Genomic DNA, 26782 nt, shown 5'->3' with positions numbered 1-26782 from the left:
AATAATAATAATAATAGGTGCAGAGTTAAATGGAGCACTATGAAGCACTCCAGGGAGTCTGTGGGGGAGATTTATAGGCCACCAGCCTACAGTATTGAGGGTTTGCTATCGTTGGATTTGTCAAGGGAACTCAGGGATGTGGAATTCTTATAGCCTGATGCCCAGGACATATTGTATGGGGTTAAGGACAACAAGCTTTCATGTCTATTTTGACCTTGGGACAAGTAGGCCCAACCCTCTGCAGCACAAACTCTTTGGCTGCCAGTTCAGAGTGCATTATGGATTAGGGAAGGGCATTGTCTGAAGTTAAGGTAATATCTGTATTTACATGTTAATGCTGTTCAAACTTGTATTCATGGTTCATTAATGGGAAGCCTTTATTTATAGGGTGAGCACTATAAGGTAATTTTGTAAGCCTCCGACTGCACTACTGATACTGGTTCCAGTATAAAAATGTATACACACCACGTTTACAAAGTTTAACAATATAATGCTCCCACAATGCTGTCTGATTAGATGCAAAAAGTTGCAGAATCCTGAACGCAAGATTAATGGTTCTTTGCTTTCAAAATAATTTGTTCACAAAAAAATACAACTAGGAGTAAGACGTTTTGCTGAACTACATTGAAAATGTAGGTATCATTTCTTTGAAGCACCTTATAGTAGAATGTGTTGATGCATGCTAGTATTACAATATTCATAATAGAAAAACCAGGGTGGCAAGTTTCAACAGGGTTATGGAAAACATGAAAATCAACAAGGACTAGCAATGCCAAATGGTCTGCAATTGGTGGTCAGTCTTTTGGTTTTGTCAATGCAGGTCTTATTTTGACATGGTTTTTGTACAATTTTATAGCTGTGGGAGCTACAGGGCCCTCACTATTATAATAAACATTGGCAAAAACAAAAATGTTTTGTTCTCAAAAGACACACATTGCCACAATGTTCCTTGCACTGAGCAAAAATACTTCAGGTGCTGATATGCGCCTTGTGAAAGAGCAAAATGCTGTCACTCACAGTGAAGCCTGATGAAAAAAAGAGAGAATTTTAGTAAGAACAAAAGATCTTGAATAAGGCCAGGCCTAATTAGAGGCCCAATTTTTAAAGAAAGCCACAAAAGTGCACCCATGTTATATGTCCTTGTATTAGTGCAGAATTACGGCTTTCATTAATTCACAAGAATTTACAGAGTAGGCCAGGAAATCATACTATTACAAAATATTTGTAAACTGCATTTTTTCACACGCAAATATGCACGTGTAAATTTGCTCATGTGAAAATTTGTAGAATGTTTACAAGTTCACTTATCTTCAAACCACTTTTTATCAGCACTGGTTGATGCAATAAAAAAAGCAAGATACATTGTAGATTCTTCACCAAAAGGGCTTATAAAAACATCACTGAGGCAAAAAGAGAGTGGAAGCGAGTCAAATGGGAGGGTCTGTTGGCTGCGTTTAGGAGGAAGGATCACCATTCCTTCTGGAATACAGTGCCTACCAGAAGTAGAGGTGCTTTTTGCCCCATAGAAAACAATATTCTAGCAAGTGATTGGTTTGCCCACTTCTCTAATTTATACTCTCAGGTGCAAAAATTAAAAGACCCTCAATGCGATTGGATATGGACGGTGACCACCCGCAAGACTGAAGGTAGAGCGGTTGACCTCTCCAACTTCATGATAGTGTCGTATGGGCCTAGAGAACAAAGCTATTTGAATGATGTATCAGCCCTTTAAATAAGCATGGCTATTAAGAAAATTATCCCCAACAGGATAATTTTGGATAGACTCCAGGGATGGAGTCTAACTACAAACGAAATCCTGACTTATCTTCAAGCAGGTTTCCGAGAATTCTCAATTACTATTGATCAAGTGTTTCAGCTCGAGTTATTGTTTTGAAAAACAATTACCTTCGGTGGTGGTCATCTCTGCTGTTTTTGTGAATTTGCGTTCTGAATTTGACTAAATGCCAAGAACCTCCCTCTGGCAGGTACTATTTGAAATGGGGGTGCCCAAGTACCTGCTGAACATCATGCTAAGACAATGCACATGTTAGATGCAGTCAAGTGGGAGAATTGCCTGATCCAATCCCTGTCAACAGAGGAGTCAGACAGGGTTGTGTACTTGCTTCCACACTTGTTGTATATCAACGGTTTAGTATTCTTTCTGGGCCAATGTGTTAACGAAACACCGGCCTGGCAAGCATGAGTGTTTCTGCTCTTATGTTTGCTGAGGATACTTTATTTCTCTCCAAATCACACATGGGACTCCAACAACGATTGGATCGCTTTGAATGCTTTTGTAAGCAGAGAGGTTTGGAGATCAATGCAGGGGAAACAAAGTATATGGTCCTGATCCCTTGTAATTCAACCAGATTTAATACTATGTTAATGGGGAGCCCACTGGAGCGAGTGCACACTTTTGATTATCTGGGTATTATGGTAATGGAACAGGTTGAATGGTATACTCATTTACTCAGTGTAGGCTTAAAATGGAACAAGTACCCGGAGGAATAGTAAAAGTGTGTCAAGGCTCACAGTTCCGCCCCATCTCCCCGGCTAGTTAGAACAATAGTCATAAGGCCTTTGATCAGTCTTATCTGCCGCAGAACTGTGGGGACATAGAGGTGTGGCTACTTCAGTAACATCTGAAAATCGATTCATGTGTCAGTTGACAGGCCTACCTATTAGCACCCTCAGTTTCCCCGTAGAATAGAGTTGGGGCTTAGATCTATCTTCGATAAGATTGGAATGAGACCCATCTGATATTGGAGAATATGTGCCACCCCTGAATTATGTGCTTATCGCCAGGATTTAGAAGAAGTATTACTTATCACTGGTTCACGTAATGAACCCTGGATATAATGTATAGAAAAGCAACCCTCGCACAGACTGGGAGTGAGAGCCTCTGGAACATCCCAGGGAAAGGTGGGCCGACCGCCAAGATGTATTTTAATACCATCTATTTGTAACACAAAGAGACTTACATACACCAAGACAAAAGTTGGTACCCTAATAGATGCTTTTCCCGCAGTGAAGGATTTCTTTTTGGGTGAGCACTTCCTGGATGAGAAAGAGCCTGTGTCAGCCAGGAGGCTGTTTCTACAGTTTTGCTATGGGACACTCCCCCTCCATTCTTATACTGGCAAATGGGCATGAGTTCCAGGGCAGAGGACTGGCAGTTCACATCCTGACACTAGAGAAATGCTTGAGCATGTTATATTCTTTTGCCTGGCCTACCTGAGCAGTAGGAAGAGTTGGATAATACCATTATGCCGTAATCTGGGTGTTAAGGAGCACAACGAGGCGCTAAGAATCATGATAACCAACACTAACCAACTGATGGTCTTTGCAGTTTCCCAATTTTTTATGTCAATGTGGAGAGTCAGACAAAATTGAGCACTCTTCCAGGGAAATAAGGGAGTGGCGCTGTATGTACTGTGTATAGTATTAATGCCATTGACTTTAATATTTTATAGCATGGATACTTGGTCAAACAATCTATAGGTTTGTTATTAATATGTTTGATAATTTCTATTGGTTTTAAAGATTTGATATGTTCACAGATCTTTTTATGGCCTTAATGTTTATGATAGATTGTGTGTGTGTATATTTATATATATATACACGTATATATATATAAATATACACATACAAACACATATACACACACACACACGCACATATATATATATATATATATATTCTTAATTTCATCAAATTAAATTTTTATATGTGCTTTTATGGCATTTTTGCAGAAATAAAAGTTTGAACTACTACAAGGCCACTTATTTACTACAGAGGCTTACACAATACATTTATTTTAGGTGAACTTAATTCTGTGAATGGGACATGCCAACATGTATATGAGTAGTATATATTAAGAACTACTAAATCCACAATGCAATGGGAAACAGTGCTCACTCATGGTTAATTTTGATTTGTTATTACATGTTTTTTAGGGTTTAGAAAGCAATTTATTTGCCTAATGTGTAATCTCTATAAACGTGTATATGCAAATTTAGGTTGAAAAGAGGAGTGTTGAGCATGTTTAAATTCGAAATTGTGGATTTAAAAAACGTAAGTAAGGGGCCATAACTGGAAATGCCTGTGAACAAGGTCTTGGCAGACCGAAACGCATAAGGCAGCATTAATTGCATGTAATCGAATTGAAGCCCAGAAAATAAAGAAGCAGCATATACGGCAACTTTGGAGTGCAGTTTATTCCTTCAATTTGATAAAGGAATCTGTGTTTCATATATATATATATATATATATATATATATATATTGAAAATGTCACTTACCCAGTGTACATCTGTTCGTGGCATTAGTCGCTGCAGATTCACATGTTTGGCACAGTCCGCTGCCTGGTGTTGGGCTCGGAGTATTACAAGTTGTTTTTCTTCGAAGAAGTCTTTTTGGTCACGGGACCGAAGGACTCCTCCCTCTTTGGCTCCATTGCGCATGGGCGTCGACTCCATCTTAGATTGTTTTCCCCGCAGAGGGTGAGGATGGAGTTGTTTGGTATAAATAGTGCCCATGCAATGGAGTGAATATGTATGTATGATAAGAGTTTCTAAAAATTATTTACAAATGTTCAGATGTTTAAGGTTTATGATCTACTTCTAAACGGCTACAGGCTTCCCGGGGAGGTGGGAGGGTACATGTGAATCTGCAGCGACTAATGCCACGAACAGATGTACACTGGGTAAGTGACATTTTCAGTTCGATGGCATATGTTGCTGCAGATACACATGTTTGGCATAGACTATAAAGCAGTTACCTCCCCTAAAAGCGGTGGTTTAGCCTGTAGGAGTTGAAGTAGTTTGGAATAATGTTCTTAGTACAGCTTGGCCCACTGTAGCTTGTTGTGCATTTAGTACGTCTACACAGTAGTGTTTAGTAAACGTATGAGGCGTAGACCAGGTTGCAGCCTTACATATTTCGCTCATAGGAATGTTTCCTAGAAAGGCCATTGTAGCACCTTTCTTTCTGGTTGAGTGTGCCTTTGGTGTAATAGGCAATTCTCTTTTGGCTTTAAGATAGCATGTTTGAATGCATCTGACTATCCATCTAGCAATGCCTTGTTTAGAGATTGGATTTCCTATGTGTGGTTTTTGAAAAGCTATGAACAGTTGTTTTGTTTTCCTGATTAGCTTTGTTCTGTCAATGTAATACATTAGTGCTCTTTTGATGTCTAATGTATGTAGTGCCCTTTCAGCCACAGAATTTGGTTGTGGGAAGAACACTGGCAATTCTACTGTTTGATTTAAGTGGAATGGTGAGATTACTTTTGGCAGAAATTTTGGATTTGTTCTTAGAACTATTTTATTGTTGTGTATTTGAATAAATGGTTCTTGTATGGTAAATGCCTGTATTTCACTTACTCTTCTGAGGGATGTGATTGCAATGAGAAATGCGACCTTCCAGGTTAGATATTGCATTTCACAGGAATGCATGGGTTCGAAAGGGGGACCCATGAGTCTTGTTAAGACGATGTTAAGGTTCCATGAAGGAACTGGTGGTGTTCTTGGTGGTATAATTCTTTTTAGCCCTTCCATGAATGCTTTAATAACTGGTATTCTAAATAGAGACGATGAATGAGTAGTTTGTAGGTAAGCAGATATAGCTGCGAGGTGTATTTTTATAGATGAAAAAGCGAGATTCGCTTTTTGCAAATGTAGTAAGTATCCTACTATGTCTTTAGTAGAGGCATGTACTGGTTGTATTTGATTGGCATGGCAGTAGTAAACAAATCTTTTCCACTTAGATGCATAGCAGTGTCTAGTGGAAGGTTTTCTAGCTTGTTTTATGACCTCCATGCATTCTTGTGTGAGGTCCAAGTGTCCAAATTCTAGGATTTCAGGAGCCAAATTGCCAGATTCAATGATGCTGGGTTTGGATGTCTGATCTGTTGTTTGTGTTGTGTTAACAGATCTGGCCTGTTGGGTAGTTTGACATGCGGTACTAGTGAAAGGTCTAGTAGAGTTGTATACCAAGGTTGTCTTGCCCATGTGGGTGCTATCAGTATGAGTTTGAGTTGGTTTTGACTCAACTTGTTTACTAGATATGGAAGGAGAGGGAGAGGGGGAAAAGCGTACGCAAATATCCCTGACCAATTCATCCATAGAGCATTGCCTTGTGATTCGCGGTGTGGGTACCTGGATGCGAAGTTTTGGCATTTTGAGTTTTCTCTTGTTGCGAACAAATCTATCTGGGGTGTTCCCCAAATTTGAAAGTACTTGTTCAGAACTTGGGGGTGAATTTCCCATTCGTGGACTTGTTGGTGGTCTCGCGAAAGGTTGTCTGCTAGTTGGTTTTGTATTCCTGGAATAAATTGTGCTATTAGGCGAATGTTGTTGTGAATCGCCCACTGCCAAATTTTTTGTGTTAGGAGGCACAATTGTGTTGAGTGTGTTCCTCCTTGTTTGTTTAGATAATACATTGTTGTCATGTTGTCTGTTTTGACAAGAATGTATTTGTGTGTTATTATGGGTTGGAAGGCTTTTAACGCTAGAAATACTGCCAACAGTTCTAGGTAATTGATATGAAGTTTTGTTTCGTGTATATCCCATTGTCCTTGAATGCTGTGGTGATTGAGGTGTGCTCCCCACCCTGTCATGGAAGCATCTGTTGTTATAACGTATTGAGGCACTGGGTCCTGAAATGTCCGCCCTTTGTTTAAATTTTTGCTGTTCCACCATAGAAGCGAGAGGTATGTTTGGCGGTCTACCAACACCAGATTTTGAAGTTGACCCTGTGCCTGGGACCATTGTGATGCTAGACACTGTTGTAAGGGTCGCATGTGTAGTCTTGCGTTTGGGACAATGGCTATGCATGATGACATCATGCCTAGAAGTTTTAGCACAAATTTTGCTTGTATCTTTTGGTTTGGAAACATAGCACTTATTAGCTTGTGGAATGCTTGCACTCTTTGTGGACTTGGAGTGGCAATTCCTTTTGATGTGTTGATGGTTGCTCCTAGATATTGTTGTGTTTGACACGGTTCTAGGTGTGATTTTGTGTAGTTGATGGAAAACCCCAGTTTGTGAAGGGTTTGTATGACAAAGGTGGTGTCGTTTGCGCATTTTTTTACTGTGTTGGTTTTGATTAGCCAGTCGTCTAGGTAAGGGAACACATGTATCTGTTGTCTCCTGATGTGTGCTGCTACTACTGCTAGACATTTTGTGAACACTCTTGGTGCAGTTGTTATTCCGAATGGCAACACCTTGAATTGGTAATGTATTCCTTTGAATACGAACCGTAGGTACTTTCTGTGAGAAGGGTGTATTGGTATATGAAAGTACGCATCCTTTAGGTCTAATGTGGTCATGTAATCTTGCTGTTTGAGCAGTGGAATGATGTCTTGTAGTGTGACCATGTGAAAATGGTCCGATATGATGTAGGTATTTAGTGTCCTGAGATCTAATATTGGTCTCAATGTTTCGTCTCTTTTTGGAATTAGAAAGTACAGGGAGTAAACTCCTGTGTTTTTTTGTTGTACTGGTACTAATTCTATTGCATCCTTTTGCAGTAGTGCTTGAACTTCTAGTCCTAAAAGTTCTAAATGATGTTGTGACATTTTGCGTGTTTTGGGGGGGATGTTTGGTGGGAAGTTGTGGAATTCTATGCAATAGCCATGTTGGATTATTGCTAATACCCAATTGTCTGTTGTAATCTGTTGCCAAGATTGGTAGAATTGGCTTAGTCTTCCCCCCACTGGTGTTGAGTGAAGGGGTTGCGTGACTTGAAAGTCACTGTTTAGGTGGAGGTGTTTTTGGAATCTGGAATCTTCCCCTACTCCTTGGGAATTGACCCCCCCGATATCCCCTGAAACCACCCCTTTGGAAGGAACCCTGATATGGTGTGGTTCTTGATTGTTGGCTGGTGGTGTCTGTGGGTTGGCCACGAAACCCCCCTCTAAATGGAGTTTTTCTGAAAGAGCCTCTGCTCTGCGGGGAGTAGAGTGCGCCCATGGCTTTGGCCGTGTCTGTGTCCTTTTTAAGTTTTTCAATGGCTGTATCCACTTCCGAGCCAAACAGTTGTTTCTCGTTGAAGGGCATATTAAGGACAGCCTGCTGGATTTCAGGTTTGAAGCCTGAAGTGCGTAGCCAAGCGTGTCTCCTTATGGTGACAGCAGTGTTGACTGTTCTTGCTGCAGTATCGGCTGCGTCTAGTGAAGAGCGGATTTGATTGTTTGAGATCGTTTGTCCCTCTTCCACTATTTGCTGCGCCCTTTTTTGGTATTCCTGGGGAAGATGGTCTACGAGAAGTTGCATCTCGTCCCAGTGTGCGCGGTCATATCTGGCCAGCAGCGCTTGTGAATTTGCGATGCGCCACTGGTTGGCTGCCTGTGACGCCACTCTTTTCCCTGCCGCGTCAAATTTTCGGCTTTCTTTGTCCGGAGGTGGGGCGTCGCCAGATGTATGTGAATTTGCTCTTTTGCGAGCTGCCCCTACTACCACAGAGTCGGGTGGTAACTGCGAAGTAATAAACACTGGGTCTGTGGGTGGTGGTTTGTATTTCTTATCCACCCTTGGGGTGATGGCTCTTGATTTTACGGGCTCCTCAAAAATTTGTTTTGCGTGCCGTAACATCCCTGGTAGCATTGGGAGACATTGATATTGGCTATGTGTAGCCGAGAGGGTGTTAAATAAGAAATCATCCTCTATAGGATCGGAATGCAGTTGGACATTGTGGAAGTCTGCAGCCCTAGCCACCAGTTGCGAGTATGAGGTACTGTCCTCTGGCGGTGACGGCTTTGTGGGGTATGACTCGGGATCATTGTCCGGCACTGGGGTGTCATACAGGTCCCAAGCGTCTTGATCCTGATCGTCATGACTTATGGTAGTTTGCGCTGGTGAGTGCATTTGTGGCGGTGTTTGTGCCGGCGATGCCTGTGGAGGAGAGGGCGGAGGCGTGACTTTTTTAACCACTTTGGCTTGTGGTTGTGTGTCATCCTTTGGAAGTCCGATCTTTCTTTTCCTCATGATTGGGGGAAGGGTTGATATCTTCCCTGTATCTTGCTGGATGCACAGTCTCTTTTGTGTGTAGTCCGATTCTACACTTTGGAGCTCTTGTCCAAATTTGTGCATCTGGCCACTTAGTCCTTGTTCCTCTGAGTAGGATGAAGGTGTGGTATTTTTCGGCGCCGAGAGAGAATCTTTTTTCGGTTTCGGCACCGACAGAATTTTTGTTCCTTTCGGCATGGATTCTCGGTGCCGATGTCTTTCGGTGCCGGTATCTTGTTTTTGTCTCTCGGAGCCGCTTTCTCGGCTCCGAGGTTGCTCCATGGCGGTCCCTCGACCGGAGTCGGGTGTCTTCGCTATGGGCGTGCCCTTTTTCGGCCCCTTCGACGGGTCGCCTGATTTATGGGTCGAGCCATGGCCTGTTGGCAGTGGCGTCCCCTGGGCTTTTGGTTTGTCGATGGATTTACTTTTCGACGTCTTACTCACAGTTTGTTGCTGTTGTTCGACGTCGGAGTCTCCGGATTCTGATTCCGGAACCGAGAATGTTTCCTCTTCGTCGTCGAAACGTTGTTTTGTCGACGTGGACGCCATTTGGTGACGCCTGGCTCTTCGGTCCCGGAGTGTTTTTCTGGACCGGAAGGCTCGACAGGCTTCACAGGTATCCTCCTTGTGCTCGGGGGACAAGCACAAGTTACAGACCAAGTGCTGATCTGTATAAGGATACTTACTGTGACATTTTGGGCAGAAACGAAACGGGGTCCGTTCCATCGGCTTCGATGTCGCACGCGGTCGGGCCGACCAGGCCCCGATGGGGGATCGAAACTGCCCCAAAGTCTTCCGATGATCGGTGTCGATGTACCTAACTATCCCGATACCGAACGGAACAATACCGACGCTTTCTTCCGAGATTCTGACTAACTTTCCGAACCGAAACACGGAGCGAAAAGGAATACGTCCGAACCCGACAGCGGAAAAAAAACAATCTAAGATGGAGTCGACGCCCATGCGCAATGGAGCCAAAGAGGGAGGAGTCCTTCGGTCCCGTGACCAAAAAGACTTCTTCGAAGAAAAACAACTTGTAATACTCCGAGCCCAACACCAGGCAGCGGACTGTGCCAAACATGTGTATCTGCAGCAACATATGCCATCGAACATATATATATTCTTAATTTTACCAAATTAAATTTGTATATGTGCTTTTATGGCATTTTTGCAGAAATAAAAGTTTGAACTACTACAAAGCCACTTATTTACTACAGAGGCGTACACAATACATTTATTTTAGGTGAACTTAATTCTGTGAATGGGACATGCCAACATTTATATGAGTAGTATATATTAGGAAAAGCGTTTGTACTCACTCTCCATTTCAGAAATGGAGCTTAACTCCCACTAAGGCATTCAAGAAAGAATATGATTCCCAATTCCCCTTTGTATATTGCGTTCAGGAAGTAACTAATCATGATTAGGAAACATTTAGGACGTCACTGCTTTCTAGTTTATTACTGTTTATGTATGCAATAGAGGCAATACTCTTCTCCTACCCCTGAATCTGGTGGGTGGATTGCATGTGAATCCAGAAAACTTTTCAAGCTGCAAAACTACCACTAATGGTAAGAAACCTTTTAGTTTTGCAGCATGAATCCTTTTCTGAATTAATATGTTGTGCATTAAATTATGTAGCGTATTCCCTCACATGGGTTTGTTGGGATGAAATAAGGGAGTGTTAGCAAAAGTGGTGGTGTAGTACTTTTTGTCCCACCTGTGCTTCCTTGTTCATTTGGATATGTACACAATAATGTTTTGCTAAGGTGTATGGTGATGCATTTGTTGCTGCTGCACAGGTGGCATCCATTGGTACGTTTGCTAGGAACACCAGTGTTGCGCCCTTTTTCCGTGTTGAATGGTCTCTTGGGGGTGTGGGCAGCGTCATCCCTGCCCTAGAACAGCAAGTCTGTACTGTTTCTACAGTCCATCTTGAGATTGTCCCCTTGGTCACTTGGGAGTCTTTGGTTGCCTTGGCGAAGGAGAGAAACAACTGGTTTCCTTTACAAAACCTTTTTGCTTCTTCAAGATAGTACATTAAAGCCCCACTGACATGCAAGGTGTGTAGGGCTTTCTCAGTCTGTGTTTCAGGTTCTTTGAAGAAAGCCAGTAGCTGAATACTTTGGTGAACATGATAGTGGGTTACCACCCTTGGCAGAAACTGTGTGTGTGTATTTGCAGGCATGGTTCTTGTATTGTTATTGCCTGCAGGTTGTTTACTCTGCATAGCAATGTGTTTATGATTAGAAACGCTGTCTTGAGCATTAGTGATTTTAGATCTGTTTTGTGCATAGGGTCAACGGGCTCTGGCAGTCACCTAAATACAGTGCACTAGGACGGTATTTAGGTCCAACAATTGTTCTGGAACTGATCTTGGTGGAGCTCCTTCCAGAAATCTCTTCACCATAGGGGATGTGAAGAAGCAGGTACATCAAGTGCCCTTGATGTAGGCTACTATCACTGCCAGCTATACCTTTAAGGATGAATGGGTTATCCCGGTACCTAGCAGATGAGTGAGATACATTAATATAGTTTCTTGTTTTGTCCTTGTTTCCATATATCTGTTATTTGTGCGCCAGTGAATGTAACTTTCCCATTTTCCTGCATAGAATTTTCATGTAGCAGCCTTTCTTTCTTCCTTAAGGATTTCCACTGTTCTAGCAAGCAGTTGGAGGTGCAGGGGTGTGGAATTTATTAAAATATCTACTTGTCCAGGGGACAGGTTGCTTCTCAAATCTACTTGTCCTGTAAAAAGATCTACTTGTCCCTTTGGTGCCATGTAGTGTGGCGACAAATTATGGCCGCAATCTCATTATGTAAGAGCTCTGATAATAGCCTCTCTGATTATGCCAGGGCTACTACCATAGTAGGGCTTGAATACTTGCAGTTTCAATCCCTACTGTAGTAATTTCCTTATTTTGCCACCTTTCTGCAGATCTGCATACTGGGGCTGGAGGAAGCAGTAAGCAATAGTTCCAGGGCTGGAATGCCTTTGAGTCTGCAAACCTACTAACCTGCATGTCTTAAAGATTTTCACCAGCTTCTCTCTAATATTTTCCCATAATAAGAAAGGTTGGGCATTTACTCCTGACAATGGCAGAATTAGAACTTCTTCCATGGTTGGGAAGAAAGTGGCCGGAGGGAAAATGAACTTGCAAATGCTCAATAGATTTTCACATGAGCAAATCTACACATGCGTATTAACCCATGCTAAAATACAGTTCACAAATATTTTATAGGGGTACGACATATACCATGGTTGCACTTTTGTGACTTTCTTTAAGAATTTGGGGCCACATGTAGGTAGGTTCAGATTTGCGACCCGCAAATTGCGAGTCGCAAATCCGAATGTAGGATGGTGTCCCTGACACCATCTGTGATTCGCAAGGGCTTCGCAAATGCTCACCTAGTGAATAATCATGAGGTGGGTCACAATTTGCGACCCCCTTGCGAATAGCGGCCCTCACAGGGATGGTGGCCTGCTGGAGACAGCAGACCACCATGTCTGTGACTGCTTCCTTAAAGGAAAACGAGATGCATTACAAAAACGAAAAATACAACGTTTTCGTTTCATTTTTTCAGAGCAGGCAGTGGTCTGCAGGACCACTGCTTGCTCTGAAAAAATGTTTACAGTGACATTCACAGTGGGGAAGGGGTCCCATGGGGAACCCTTCCCTTTTGCGAAAGTGTTAGCACCCATTTGAAATGGGTGCAAACTGCGATTGGTTTGCGCCCGCGGTCACAAAACAATCCTACATTGCACTGCGAGTCGCAATTAGGAAGGGAACAACCCTTCCTAATTGCGAGTGGCAAACCCGTTTTGCGATTCGGTAACCAGGTTACTGAATCGCAAAACTGGGTTTGTGCATCGCAGTGTGCTTTTTGCACGTCGCAAACAGCAAAAGTCGCTGTTTGCGACATGCAAAAAGCTACCTACATATGGGTCTTGGTCCCTAATTAGGTCTGGTGTTAACAAAGACATTTTGTTTTTATTAAACTTCTTTTCTCTCTCTTTCGGCTGGCTTTACTGTGAGTGATCGCATTCTGCTCTTCCACAAGGAGCATATTGGCACACAAAGTAGTTTTGTTCAGTGTCAGGAACTACAGTGGCAATCAGTGACGTAACGAAACTGAAGGGTGCCCCTTTGCAAAGAACATGGAGGAGCCCCCTCTCCAGACTCACTCAGGGCAGGTGCTGTGCTGAAGGGGCCCCCTGGAGGGCGGCTGCAGGGCCTTTGTTAAGCCACTGGTGGCAACGTGTGCTTTTAGAGTTCAAAAACTTTGGGGGGGGGGGGGGTTGCCAGTGTTTGTTACAATGTTGAGGGCCTGGTAGCTCCCACAACAATAAAGTGTTACAAAAGCCATGTCAAAACAAGACACGCATTGATGAAACTAAAAAACTTATAAAAATATGTCAGACCAGTTGGCTTTGTCAGTGTTTGTTTATTTTCATGCTTCCCATATTCGTGTTGAAAATGGTTACACTGATTTTCCATTAGAAATATTTTTGGGAAATACTAGCATGCATCAACACATTTTACTAAATGACACTTCATTTGCATCTAATCAGAGAGCATTCTGGGAGCATTATACTTAGCCTCATAGCCTAAACTTTTCAAACATGTGTATACACGTTTTTTTTTTTTTTGTACTGGAACCAACGTCAGTAGTGAAGTGTGACCTTAAAACATATATTTACAGCACTCACCCTAATAATGAAGGCTTTCAAATAATGAACCATAAATACAAGTTCGAACAGCATTATTTTTTGGAAACACATTACCTCCACTGCAGAGAGTTCCACTCTCTGTAAACAGGCAGCCAAAGGGTTTGTGCTGCAGAGGGTTGGGCCTACTTGTCCCAAGGACAAAGTAAACATAAAAACTTGTTGCCCTTGACCCCAAACAAGATGTCCCGGGCGTCGGGCAATAGGAATTCCACATCCCTGAGGTGTCTAAATTGCAAATATTCAAGAGCCTGGCAGTTAGGCCTAGTGTTGCTGGCTCCGGGTGGTACACGCTCCCCTCCTGTACAGTTGGCAGATCCTGTTCTGCTTCGATTGTAATCATTTGTCCCCTGGACAGCTCTAGTAGGTCGAAGTACCAAGTGTGTCTTGCACATTGTGGTGCTATGAATTTTAGGTGCATCTCTGGTTGTCTGGCTTTCTCCAGTACCTTCGGTATTAGGGGGTTTTGAGGAAAGGGGTAAGCAAATCTCCCTGACCAGTTTACTGACAGGGCATTTACCCTCTGTTCTCTTGTTTTAAAACCTGGAGGCGAAGTGTTGGCATTTTGCGTTTTTCGTTGTTGCGAACAGGTCTATTTCTGGTCTCCCCTAGGCTCTGAATATTTCCTCCAGTGTTTGTTGTTTTAGTTCCTATTCACTGAAGCTGCTTTGTTTGCTTAGTCTGTCCACCTCTGTGTTTTCTTTTCCTGTTAGTGGATTGTCCTTGGTAATGCCCATTGCAATATTTTTTGGGCTAGCTTGATCAGGGTAAATTATTTTGTTACACCCCATTTGTTGAGATAAAACGCTGTTGTGTTGACCGACTGTATTAGTACAGCTTGACATGTGATCTATGTTTGGAATGCCTTCAGGGTTTGGAAAACTGTTTTCATCTTCAAGTAATTGATGTGTTTCAGACCATCTCTTATTCCATTGTTCCTGTACCTTCAGGCTTGTCGTGGGTGCTCCCCAACCCTTGTGGAATGCATCGATGATGGTCCCTGTTGGTGTCCTGAAAGGTCTCTCTACTGTCACGTTTTGGATTTCCACCATTGTGCTTCCTTTTGAACCTTTGCTGTGACAAACAATAGAGCCTCCCAACTCCCGGTGGCTTGTGACGATTTGTTGCAGATCCATTCTTGGAAAGGTAACATGTGCAGTCTCACATATTATAAACGGTATGCATGATGCCACCATGCCCAATAGTTTAATGGCTGTCCTCACTGTCAGATACCTCCCTTTTTGGTATAGGTGGCTTTGCTCTGTGTTCGCCTTGGCCCTATTTGGGACACAGTAGTCTCGGGTGTGATTTGAGTTTAGGGTCGCTCTCAAAAATACTTGTTCCGGTTGTGGTGATGACTTTTTGTGGTTTATTGAGAAGCCCAGCGACTTTCTAATGCAGTGATTACTATCTGAATGTCTTTTTGCCATTTCTGTTTTGATTTTGCCTTTACTAGCCAATCATTTAAGTATGGGTATACATGGACACCTTTTCTTCTTGGGTATGCTGCAATTGCAGCAAGGATTTTATGCTAAATGTCAGCACTGTGAACTGGTAGTGCACCATGTTGAATACAAATCTGAGGTACGTCTTCTGTCTTTTATTCATTGGGATGTGTAGGTTGGAGTCCTTTAGATCTCAGGTTGCCATATAAACCCTTTTCTTTAGAAGCGGTATAACTCCTTGGAGTGTTGTCATCCTTAAGTGTTTAGTATGAATTAATTTAAAAATCTGAGATCTAGGATTGGTCTCAGAGACAGATCCTGCTTCGGGACCAGGAAGTAAAGAGAATAGTTCCCCTTGTTTGTTTCCCTTGTTGGTACCCTTTCAATGGCTTTATTTTGTAAGAGCTCTTTCCCCTCTTACCTTAGTTGTAATATTTCTTCCCCCTTCATTTCATTTTTTTGGTTTTGGGGGAATTTGAGGTGGTTCCTTGATTAGTTCTATGTAGCATCTGTGACATATCACGTTCAAAATCCATTTGTCTGAGGTGAGTTTTTTCCCCCCCCCCTGTGGGTATTTTTTCTTTTGCTGCCTACTATTGTTATGTGGGGGCAAGGGTTGTAGGCAAGCCACTTGCATGCTGCTCCTCCCCCTTGGGAGTTTGTTCTCTTCCACTTCCTCACACGCGAAAGGGCTGTCTAGCTGGATGTTGCCACTGTGGGTACGTGGCCTGATGTGTAGCTTGGTGTGAGCTGCCTTGTGACTTCTGCTGTTGCTGCCCAGATATGAAAGGCATTCTTGCCCATGGACTTTTGGGCTTTGTTTCCTCCCTTTCAAAATGAGCCTCTGTATTGGAGAGCCCTCACTGTATTGCCTGTTTTGTTGTCCTTTTTTAGCTGTTTAAGGACTCATCGCCCACCAGTCCTAACAGGGAATCTCCTGTAAACCGCATATTGATTATTGAGGCTTGTACCTCTGGCTTGAACCCCGGCACTCTGAAGTCAAGTATGTTTCCTTAGTGTCATGCCAGTGCAAATCTGTCTGCTGGCAATTTCTGCAGCAACCAAGGCTGATTTCAGGAATGTGTTGACTATGCTTTGTCCCTCTTACATAACTGCCTTGGCCCTCTATTTTGTACTCTTCTGGGAGGTGCTGCATGAGAAACTCCATCTGGTCCCATTGTTGGTGGCCTTTTCTGTTAAATAGTGCACTGGAGTTGGCAATCCGCTACTGGGTTGAAGCCTCACTCTCCATCTTCCTACCCACCATATTAAGCCTTTTGCTCACCTTTTCAGGTGGTAGGCCTCTGGAGGTGTGGGCGTTGTTTAGTTTTCCCTGTATGTATTTCGGGTCTTGGGTAGATGGCTTGTACTTCTTTTCTACTTTGCAGTGGCAGATTCCGAAATGCCTGCTTCCCTTGATCCAATATGCTGGGTAGCACTGGAAGGTGTAGGTTTCCGCCTTGTTGGCATTTTGTTTCCCACAGCTGGACTCCATATGTATCAGCAGCCCTTTTGAAGATGTTACTGTATATTGAGAGGTTCTCTGGTGATGGTGGCCTCAAAGGATATTAGTCCACTCCTTTCTTGGGGGCATCGGCATTGAGATTGTGCCACGACTCATCAGAGAATCCTGTTGCCTCTTCAGCCTCCTCGAATTCGTGGAACTCCTTGTTCTTCATGGGGCTGTGGTGTTGCTGGAGCCTCCAGGGCAGACTGGTCATCCTCGGTGTCGAAGGACGACGATGGCTTGGGCGAGATCCGAAAATCCTTTAAGGCATCATCAAACTCCTTTCTTTGCAGGAGTGCTGCCATTTTAGCCCCAAACCTTTTCCTTCTCTCAAACTCAAGCATCTTCTTTTGCTTCAAGCGTCAATGCAGGTCTCTTTTTCGGTGTCAACTGTTCTGTTGTCTCCAAAGCCTTGATCTTTTCTCTCGTTCCCTCTTGAGCAGATAGAATTGTTGAGGGTTCGATAGAGTCCTGTCTGCATCAGTATTTCTTGCTCCGGATCCGTGAAGCTCCTTTCTTTTCGGCTGACCTTCTGTCAATTATTGTTTTGGTGTGGAGGCTACCTTGTGGGATTTATTGTCCTAATGTTTAGGCTCAGGGCCTCTTGGCAGCTTTATTACTTTATGTATTTTCTTCTTGCTATCATTTGCTGGTTTCTTTGCCACATGTCTATTTTCAGTGTCAGTCGCATATGTTTCGATGTATGATCCTTTGCCATGAGCTGTCTCTGTTCTTTGACGATGTTGGCGCCGATGGTAGGCAGGGAGAGATCCTTAGGTGGAACCTATGTACTCTGATTGCTAGACATGGCGGTGTAGGGTTCCAGCCGGTCTTTGGTGTACCTTAAGGGTCTTTGGTACAATTCTGCGCAAGCCTCGCAGGCCTCATCTCTTGACCCTTCTGGAGACAGAGGTTGCAGACCTCGTTGGTGCAAATTTGTGGTGGCAGATGGGGCAGAATTTAAACTGGGTATTTTCCATGTCCCCTACCTGCACTCATTCTCCGACCACATGGCTTGTGCCAGCAGGGTCCCCTGTCGAAAGGAAGAAAGAAGGGTCCCCTTCTCTCTCGTCATTGTCTCTTTCGCAGTCTTGTCCGAATTGTTTGATTTTTTTTCCAAAAAACTCAAAATTTAAGAAAAACTTTTCTGTTTCTTCCAGACCCGACAGCGGAAAAAAGAATCTCAAGATGGACACTACTCACAGGAAGATCCGAGGTGCTGCCTGACATCACAGAGAGGATGGCTGCAGGAAAATGCTGTTGGCATGTTTACCCCCCTCACTTTTTTCCTAGTGTTGATGCCAGCTTTGACTGGAAGTGTGCTTGGACCCTGCTAACCAGGCCCTAGCACCAGTGTTCTTTCCCAAAAACTGTACCTTGGTTACCCAATTGGCACAGCCCTGACAAACAGTTAAGTCCCTTGCACAACGTAACCCTGGTACCAAGGGCCCTGTGGCCAGGGAAGGTCACTAAGGGCTGCAGCATGTATTATGCCACCCTAAGGGACCCCTCACTCAGTACATGCACACTGCCTTGCAGCTTGTGTGTGCTAGTGGGGAGAAAATGACTAAGTCAACACGGCACTCACCTCAGAGTACCATGCCCACCTCACACTGCCTGTGGCATAGGTAAGTCACCCCTCTAGCATGCCTTAAGGCAGGGTGCACTATACCACAGGTGAGAACATATGTGCATGATAACTATGCCCCTGCAGTGTCTAAGTCAATTCTTAGACATTGTAAGGAGCAGGGTAACCATACTGAGTACATGATCTAGGAGTTCGTCATTACAAACTCCACAGCACCATTATGGCTACACTGAACACTGGGCAGTTTGGCATCAAACTTCTCAGCACTATAAACCTACACTGATGCCAGAGTGGGATTTACAAAAAAATGCACACAGAGGGCATCTTAGAGATGCCCCCCGTATGTCAGCCAGCCTGGCAGTGTAGGACTGACCGGTCTAGGACAGCCTGCCACTTCCAGACAAGTTTCTGACCACATGGGGTGACTGCCTTTGTGCACTCTGTGGGCAGAACAAAGCCTGTCGTGCCTGCAGAGGGAATCCCAGGGCCCCCCTGACCGTGACTGCCCGAGACGAAGATATCTGACGGCTGGAGAAGCACTGCACCCGAAGCCCCCAGACTTGAGAGAAACTGACCACCAGTGCAGAAGTGACCATAAGGTGGCCCTCCTCCCTATCCAGTTGGTGGCTTGGCCGAGAAGCCACCCCTGTGCCCTGCCTGCAGTGCCTAAGTGACCCCTGGGTCCGCCCATTGAGTTCTATTGGGAACTTGACGCCCTGTTTGCACCCTGCACCCAACCACCCCCGTGCTGCTGAAGGTGCGTGTCTGTTGCCTACGTGGGCCTCACCCCAGAGCTTCTCTAAAACCCCTGGTCTGCCCTCCGACAACAAGGGTACTTACCTGAAAGCACACCGGAACCTGAGTACCCACTGTCTCCATAGACGCCCATGTTATTTTGGCTCCTGTTTGACTTCTGCATCTAACCGGCACTGTGTTGCTGGTACTGGGTGTTTTGGCTTACCTTGAAACCCCAACAGTGGGCTACCTATGCCCTGGAGACTGAGCCTGTAAGTTACCTACCAATCTGTACTGTATTTTGCTCCCCCAGGAACTGTTGAAAATTGGCTTGTTCACTTTTAAAATAGCTTTTTGCCATTTTAAAGAAAACTGTACGCATTGTCGACTTGATTCAAAGTACTAAGCTTACCTATGCAAAGTACCTTTCATTTAATGTACTTACCTGCAAATTGAATCTTGTGGTTCTAGAAATAAATTAACAAAATATATTTTTCTATATAAAAACCTATTGGTCTGGAGTTAAGTCATTGAGTGTGTGTTTTCACTTATTGCTTGTGTGTGTACAACAAATGCTTACACTACCCTCTGATAAGCCTAACTGCTCGACCACACTACCACAAATAGAGCATTAGTATTATCTATTATTGCCTTTGTCAAGCTTCTTGGGGAACCCCTGGACTCTGTGCATACTGTATCTCATTTTGATATAGTAAATATAGAGCCAGCTTCCTACAAAGACATACCACCAAATGGTAATCGACAACCCCCAAAAAGAGGGGAAAAAGGGACAATTCAGAACCCAGCCACTAGACTGCCAGATAAGGCACAGCATGTGAATCCTGAAACGGATTCATGCTGTAAAGCAAAGTTTTTTGCTGTGGGTATTTCTCCAACCAACAAGATGGCAGCAGTCACTCTTATCCTCTTCCAGAAGTACCTCAAAAGTCACCTCTCTTGCCAGTTTCTGAACAATCACCCATTGCGGCTGATACACTCGCACTGTGTTGCCAATGAAATAATGTAATGTATACTACATTGAAGGTTACTGATTGTTAAACGTATACAAGCTTTATTTTGTATGGATTATCAAGTGTTATGTGAAACACCCTAATATCTTACGGTCCAGGTGCTATATACAACAACATTAAGATAGTAAGCAACTAGTAAGGGTACTCTCCAGATCTCCTGAGACTACCTGAGATGACTTTCCCTGACCAGTGCCCCTTTAAGTGAAAGATTTGGCTCAGCCAACAAAGCAATGGATTCCCTCATTATACAGCAGGGGTGATGCGGTCTCAATAGAAAATGCTTCTTGGCCATCACAATACTGTAACACCTTGTCGTGTGTAGGTCCTTATGGTCACCACTACTGGTCTCTTGATTGGCATCTGTATCATTACTCTGCATCTCTAGGTGATCATTATTGTGAAGTGAAGGCCTTGTGAATTGATCATCCCTGGTTGCCAAACTGATGTAGCAGAGACCGATGTCACAACCGGTAGATAGATTGGGACTAGCTTGCCAGTTGAACTGCAATGATTGTTGCTTTAAACTAGATCCTTGTTCTCAGGGCCTACTCTGTAAAAACGAGAAACTGCTTTGCAACTTAAGGACTGGATCCAGGGGATGCTAAAAAGCATCTAATAAGCAGTATGAACTGAGTTTTGAGCAAAGTATGTTGGTAAAACCTGCAGCCAGATCTTGGGAGACTTGGCAACTTTTATTGGACCTACTACTGGTCTGAATGGATGAATAAATTCATCATCATCATGAGAGAAAGAACATTTCTGAGCATGAGACTAAAAGTTCCAATACACACAGTTTATAAGAAAAAAAGTGAAATATAGCCAGGCCAAGCATACATGAGGGATGGAGCATGTTGACTAAGATGCACAAATGCATAAATAGTTCCCAATGCGCTTTAACTTTTTATGAGTAGTCTACAATTCCACCATTGAGTGGACATAATACTTCCAGAATAAGAATGAGAGAGGTACACAGATTCAAGAGAGGGAGTAATGGGAATACTGAAATCTGTAATCAGAAACACCTCTTGGTTGGAGAGCCTTGCATGTGCCATCTAAGCAATAGATGTGTAAGAGTATGTTCATCGGTAGAGTAAACCAATCAAGAATTGCAGACTAGCTGCAATCCTTTATATAAATGAGTGGCTATTATTGGAAAGGTTGTCTCACATGTGTTTTCATGACATCAAAAATAATAGTCTTGTGTTATGGGATAGATCAGCCACTCTTAACAAGTTCTCTGGTCATTTAATGGCAAACAGGGCCCATGAGATCTAGGAATTGAGTGATTATACTGGACCTTTGGATTGCTCTAGGTTCCTGAAGACAGATGAGGGGATAAAGAGGTCTAGGGCTACTCCCCATTACTTTATCACAATATACCCTATAGTCCAGTAGATCTACAGGAGCTTATCTAAGAATTCCTGACAGGGAGAGCAGGGCTCAAAGGGGGTGGGGTGAAAATTCAAAGGGTAGGTAACACTACCTCTCCAACTGTTTTTTGTTTTTTTTAGATGAAGGAGAGTTTAATTGAGGGGGAATTCAGAAGCAGAAATATTCCACTAAACAGAGCCCACAATAGAACCTATGAGTACATAAAATTGCTGTTTGATGTTCAGAAGTTAACAAACACAGCATACTTACAGGATTAGGGATTGCAATATAACACAGGCCACGGGAGTCTCTCAGTTACCACTGGTCAATAGATTCTTGCCTAAGTCTGAGGTGTAGCTGCCTCAACCAGCTAAGCCTAATCATCCCAGGTGACAGTGTGCATTAAATAACCATGAGGCACTTGCAGAATGGGTACGTGCAAATCTTTCGGTAATGCTGTAAAGACAAAGATTAGAGCTACAGTCTATAGTACAAATTCCCTACTCTTCAGCTGACAGTGTTAGATGAGCCATAGGGACCTACGAGTGAAACTGGGACAGCATTACTCAACATGGGCTCTTTGCACCAGAGAATGTTGAAGGATTCGACGTCTTTCATGATGGTAACATGTTCTATGGTTTTCCAGAATGGTCATCGTGTGGTGCAGAAAAACTCAAGGGTAAAATGATGGGTATATACTTCAAACATTGTTTCAGTACAATTGATACAATTTAGTTACCTCACACGTGGAACAGAATTTAGAAACGCCAGAAAAGGGTACAGCGACTTTACCGCAGTTTGGCAGAATAGAAATCAAACAGTCATTAGTGAAGCTATTACATTAATGTTTTGCATGAACATTTACATTAATCTGTTCCACGCATACTTATACACTGTGTGATATTCATGTTAAAGATGACCATAGTTAACGTAGGCCTCAATTTAAAATGGCTCACAGTTGCAAAGCTTTTCTGCCTGCTGTGGGCCTTCCTCTTATCCTTTCAGGAGCTAGGCTGCACAAGTCAACATTAATTAAAATGTATTGCACAGTTTTGGTTTCTTTGTGAATGTTTGTGTAGGTTCCATAGAGACTCGGATACTGAGCCCTGCACCAGGAAGTGGATATGTTACGATTGAACTGTGTCATCCTAATGCAGATATCCAAGTGAAGGTCATACAGCAGACTCCACCGTGTGGCATCTGGGAAGAAGACCAAGACTTTATTATCACACCATGTTCACTCCTGATTGGCTCTCTTCATGGGAACTGTACAGAGTGAAACTTATCACAGAAGATATAATTCAACTATGCATTGCGGAGTTGGTCAGTTCAGATTCCCTTTCCGCTCAGGAGATGCTTCATTTGCCTTTGCCCAAATATGTTAGACTCCTGAGCAGACTCCTTTCTTAATTACTTGACCAAAATCTTTTTTTGCCTTTAAAGATTTTACCTGCCAACAACTTTCTGTCTGACTTGGTAAATGAGTTTGCTTTGAATTTCTTTATGGCACCTTTAAAAAAATTTGCCTCTGTATTTGCGATTCTGATTTGAATCGTACTGACTAATATATTAATGTATTTATTATTCATTTTAAATGGATTTGAATTTGTACCTTTACTTATATTCTAATAAACCTCCATGGTTTGGAAATCTACCACTCCCCATCATTATTGTGGGGGCAAATATGCTTCAATATACTTAAATGTATATGATTTGCTGAGGTACGCCTCAGTCCGGGACGAAAGATGCATCCGATTGAGAGCAACTTGTTTGCACCACTGACCTGTATATATACACGTGACCAAGGCTGCTGTGTCAGTCGAAACGCGTTGTGTGTAGATTAAACTGATCTTTTTTTGTTCCTGAAACCCGAGTGTGCGAGTATTATATTTATTCTCTTTTTGCTTGACTAATTACCGGCTTGCTCGTGCCGGTTCTCGCACCACCCCTTTGGGCTGATTGAGATCATACTTCGAGCATTTTTTGTAGTCATATATATATATATATATATATATATATATATATATATATATATATATATATTTATTATGATTGAGACCCTTTTTCCTCAACAAATAGAGAATAAACGCCTACGTACTTTAAATACCACATCGGGTCGGCATCACTGGTCACTTTTTCATTAGCTTTCATGATTTTCTTTATCTAAAAAGGGAAAAAGCAGCCTGTTAGAATAAGCAGAATTGCCTCGCTGACTGACCTCCAGCCCTTACATTGGTGAGTATTAAGACACCTACCTCCACATTGATGAAATAGTTGAACGAGTCTATGTGCTGCTTCACAAGACCCTTCACCTGCAGATAAAGCAGAAAATGAAAATGATTTTCACGAAGTAGAGGCCTTACAAGCCCACAGAAATCTCAGCATTTTCTCAGAAGCAAAACTTGCAAATGTTTGGAAATGAACTACTCGGCACATTCCTCAAATGCTCAGTTTGCAGGTACATAACACCAACACCATGTAAAAGAGCTATTTTTTTTATCACTGAAATAAGCAGCAAAAGTAAACCATCAGCAATAGGCTCACGTCTGCAAGGAGCTTGCCTATCAGTTCTACAATCTGTTATTTACCCACGATCCAATCTACAGAAATTATATATGCTAGGAAATATCGTAGTCTGCTACAATAGTTCAAAAGTACATACATCTCAAATTTTGAGACCAAACCACCCTTGCAAATACACCTATAAAAGGCGAGTTTAAGATATCTAGGTAAACGTAACTTACTAAGCAGAACTGCAAAGCAATGTCCCATCATCCATGTGTCTGTTAAATTATTTTGAAAACATGTCGAACACACAACGAAAATGAGGTGCACTTTTGTGGTGCAATTCTAAAGAAGTCAGGAATGATACAGGTTCGATTCAGAATGCACGTGTAGCCTTCCAAATAGAGAAAGCTATTTTACAAAAAAAATATATAAAAAAACTAAACTTGGGTTTAGCCATGATAAACATAGCAATAGGTCCCCTGGCAGCCAGGACAATGATATGCTGTGCCAGCCCAGTGAGCCAGGACAAAGCCAGACTGCAGTCTCAATCACTACCGCCAAAAACAACTATCCCTTATCTCGGAGGAACAGCTTATTCAACCAGGGCCACGGGCTCCGCAGCCAGGCTGGCAGTTCTCTGCACGCAGTTGTTTAACATTATAATGCCAATATTACAAAATTAGTAAATGCAGAAGCTGAAAATAGCACGTTTGTTGGCAGCGGGTGTGTGTGTGTGGTGTGTGGTGTGTGTGTGTGTGTGTGTGAGAGACAGTGGGGGTGTGACAGTGGGGGTGTGACACCAGCAAGGGAACGGAATCCCAGAAAGCGCACGTATTTATTTAATCCTTGCCTTCATCTGCAGTTGAGTCGTATGGTGTCCCATACTTACCGAGAGCTTGGATCAGCCCCCTGCTGATCTTTGATGGGCTACTGTCCTTCAAAGGGGAGGCCTATAGGCTCTGTCAATGCTCGTTTAAGGGAAGGGAAAACAGAAACACCTGCCCACCTTATCCTCCTTCACACACTCAAAACAAATACTGGGCATCCTTAAGGATGAATTCTTACTTGTCACCCAAACCTGCGGCCTTCTGCTTTGAGCACTATACTACTTCTTACCGTGGAATGCACAATGCTACTTCACGGTTCTCATGCTGTATTAGGATGGGTTAAGCATCAAGAATAAAACACTAATTGATCATTATATTTAGGCACGTTGACTGAATCCCACTGGATTCTCAGCCCGCGGCATCGTTAAGCCATTCAAAGCTGCCCGGACAATCTCTTTTATGGCACCTAAAGTTAGTGATATGCTCGCTGGGATCTCCGATATATTCCAGTCAGTATCGCTGTTCGGGATCTGCCAGCCAGAATCTTACCACACTGCCCTAGTGGCTGTGAGAGTAATGAAGACGAGGCCCAGACTGACTCACACTGTGAGGGATGGAAAAGGAAGGTTGGGTGGCAAGGTCACAGTAGACCCTGGGATCTGATGTACATCACCTGTCTGAACATGCAAGGCTGATAAGGGGGGTGAGCTGAAAGCTCAAAGGCGATGCAAAGGTAACAAATGCATTTTCCAGCAGTACTTGTGGTGGGAGCTGTGAAGAAATAGTTTAATGTCACCTGTCGCGTAGAAGAAGCTTTAATTCATGCTGTACTGCCATGGCGAAGGACGGGACAAGGGAATATAAAGCACGAACACCCAAGTATGTCCAACCCTACTGATGAGAAGGCCAAGCAGCTACAGAAAGTTACTTGAACCCAAGTGCAGCCATACAACTGAGAATCCAAACTCTGACTGATCATATACAGCAAGGGGCCTTCGTGCGCAGCCAAACCTTCTCTACCCCATATCAGGCCTTGTGGGTCCTTTCCGTTTCTATCAACCACTTCTGAAATGCACGTTTAACTTCAGTTTCATGAGTTACTGCAAAATCTTTAGACATAAAACAGTTTCCAAAGTGCAGAGGAGGGCAATGTTTGTACAGAGTTTTTAAGAAAGAAGCAGAATGGCTACAGGAATATGAAAGGTGAGAGGCTGGCTGAAGGGAGAAAAAAGTGGGAGAAAGTGAAGGGGGGTGGAAGGGGCTCAGAGAAGGAGAAGAGAGAACAGATGACTAGAGGAAAGGATGCAAGAATAGCAAGAGGGAGCAAAAGCATGGGGAAGAGGAAAAACACAGATAATACCCAACCACAGGAATTGGAGGGAAACATTGATGACAGGACATCCAGAGATGACAGGATGTACATCAGAGAAAGGAGAAGGATGTGGGCCAGAGGAGTTGCTGAAGTCAGAAAAATAATGAGACATTTTAATGGAAGAACGTGTAACACGAGATAAGGTGATAGGGATGATATGACAAGGAATCCTGAGGAGAACAGGCCGAAGGTTTGAGGAGAGGAGGACGAATTTAGAACATTAGCGCTCGCTTAACATCTAGAGTGTGAAGAGCTCTTTCAGCGACAGAATCTGACTGCAGGAAGAGGACTGGCAGTTCAACAGATTATTTAAGGTGGAACTGAGATACCACCTTTGGTAGGAATTTAGGGTTGGTGGGAAGCACTACTTGATCCTTGTGTATATGGAAAAAGGTTTCCTGCAGGGTTACAGCTTGGAGCTCACTAACACACTTAACTGAAGTGAAAGCAACTAAAAATGCCACATTCCATGCTAAGAACTGAAGACGGCATGAATGTAGAGACTCAAAAGGTGGACTCTTGTGAGTACAATAGTAAAATTCCAAGAAGGCACTGGGTGAATCCTCAGTGGAATCACTCATTTAAGTCCTTCAATGAAGGCTTTGATGACTGGAATTTTAAAAAGGGAAAGATGCTGTCTGAAGGTAAGCAGCTATGGCAGC

General features: G+C 43.1%; 1 protein-coding gene across 1 annotated transcript in view; it reads right to left on the bottom strand.

Moving 5' to 3' along the window:
* POLR3B (RNA polymerase III subunit B) overlaps positions 1 to 26782 on the bottom strand; it is a 776005-nt gene that overhangs the window by 646203 nt on the left and 103020 nt on the right. The window contains exons 3-4 of the mRNA XM_069228350.1: positions 23669 to 23725; positions 23512 to 23576 (exon numbers count right to left, since the gene is read on the bottom strand). Of these exons, the coding sequence (XP_069084451.1) occupies positions 23512 to 23576; positions 23669 to 23725 (122 nt within the window). The remainder of the gene's footprint in view (positions 1 to 23511; positions 23577 to 23668; positions 23726 to 26782) is intronic.

The sequence above is a fragment of the Pleurodeles waltl genome, chromosome 4_1 (assembly GCF_031143425.1).
Source record: "Pleurodeles waltl isolate 20211129_DDA chromosome 4_1, aPleWal1.hap1.20221129, whole genome shotgun sequence".
In the NCBI taxonomy this organism is placed as follows: Eukaryota; Metazoa; Chordata; class Amphibia; order Caudata; family Salamandridae; genus Pleurodeles; species Pleurodeles waltl.
The sequence above is the reverse complement of the archived record's forward strand: the minus strand, read 5'-3'. Positions and strand labels throughout refer to the sequence as shown.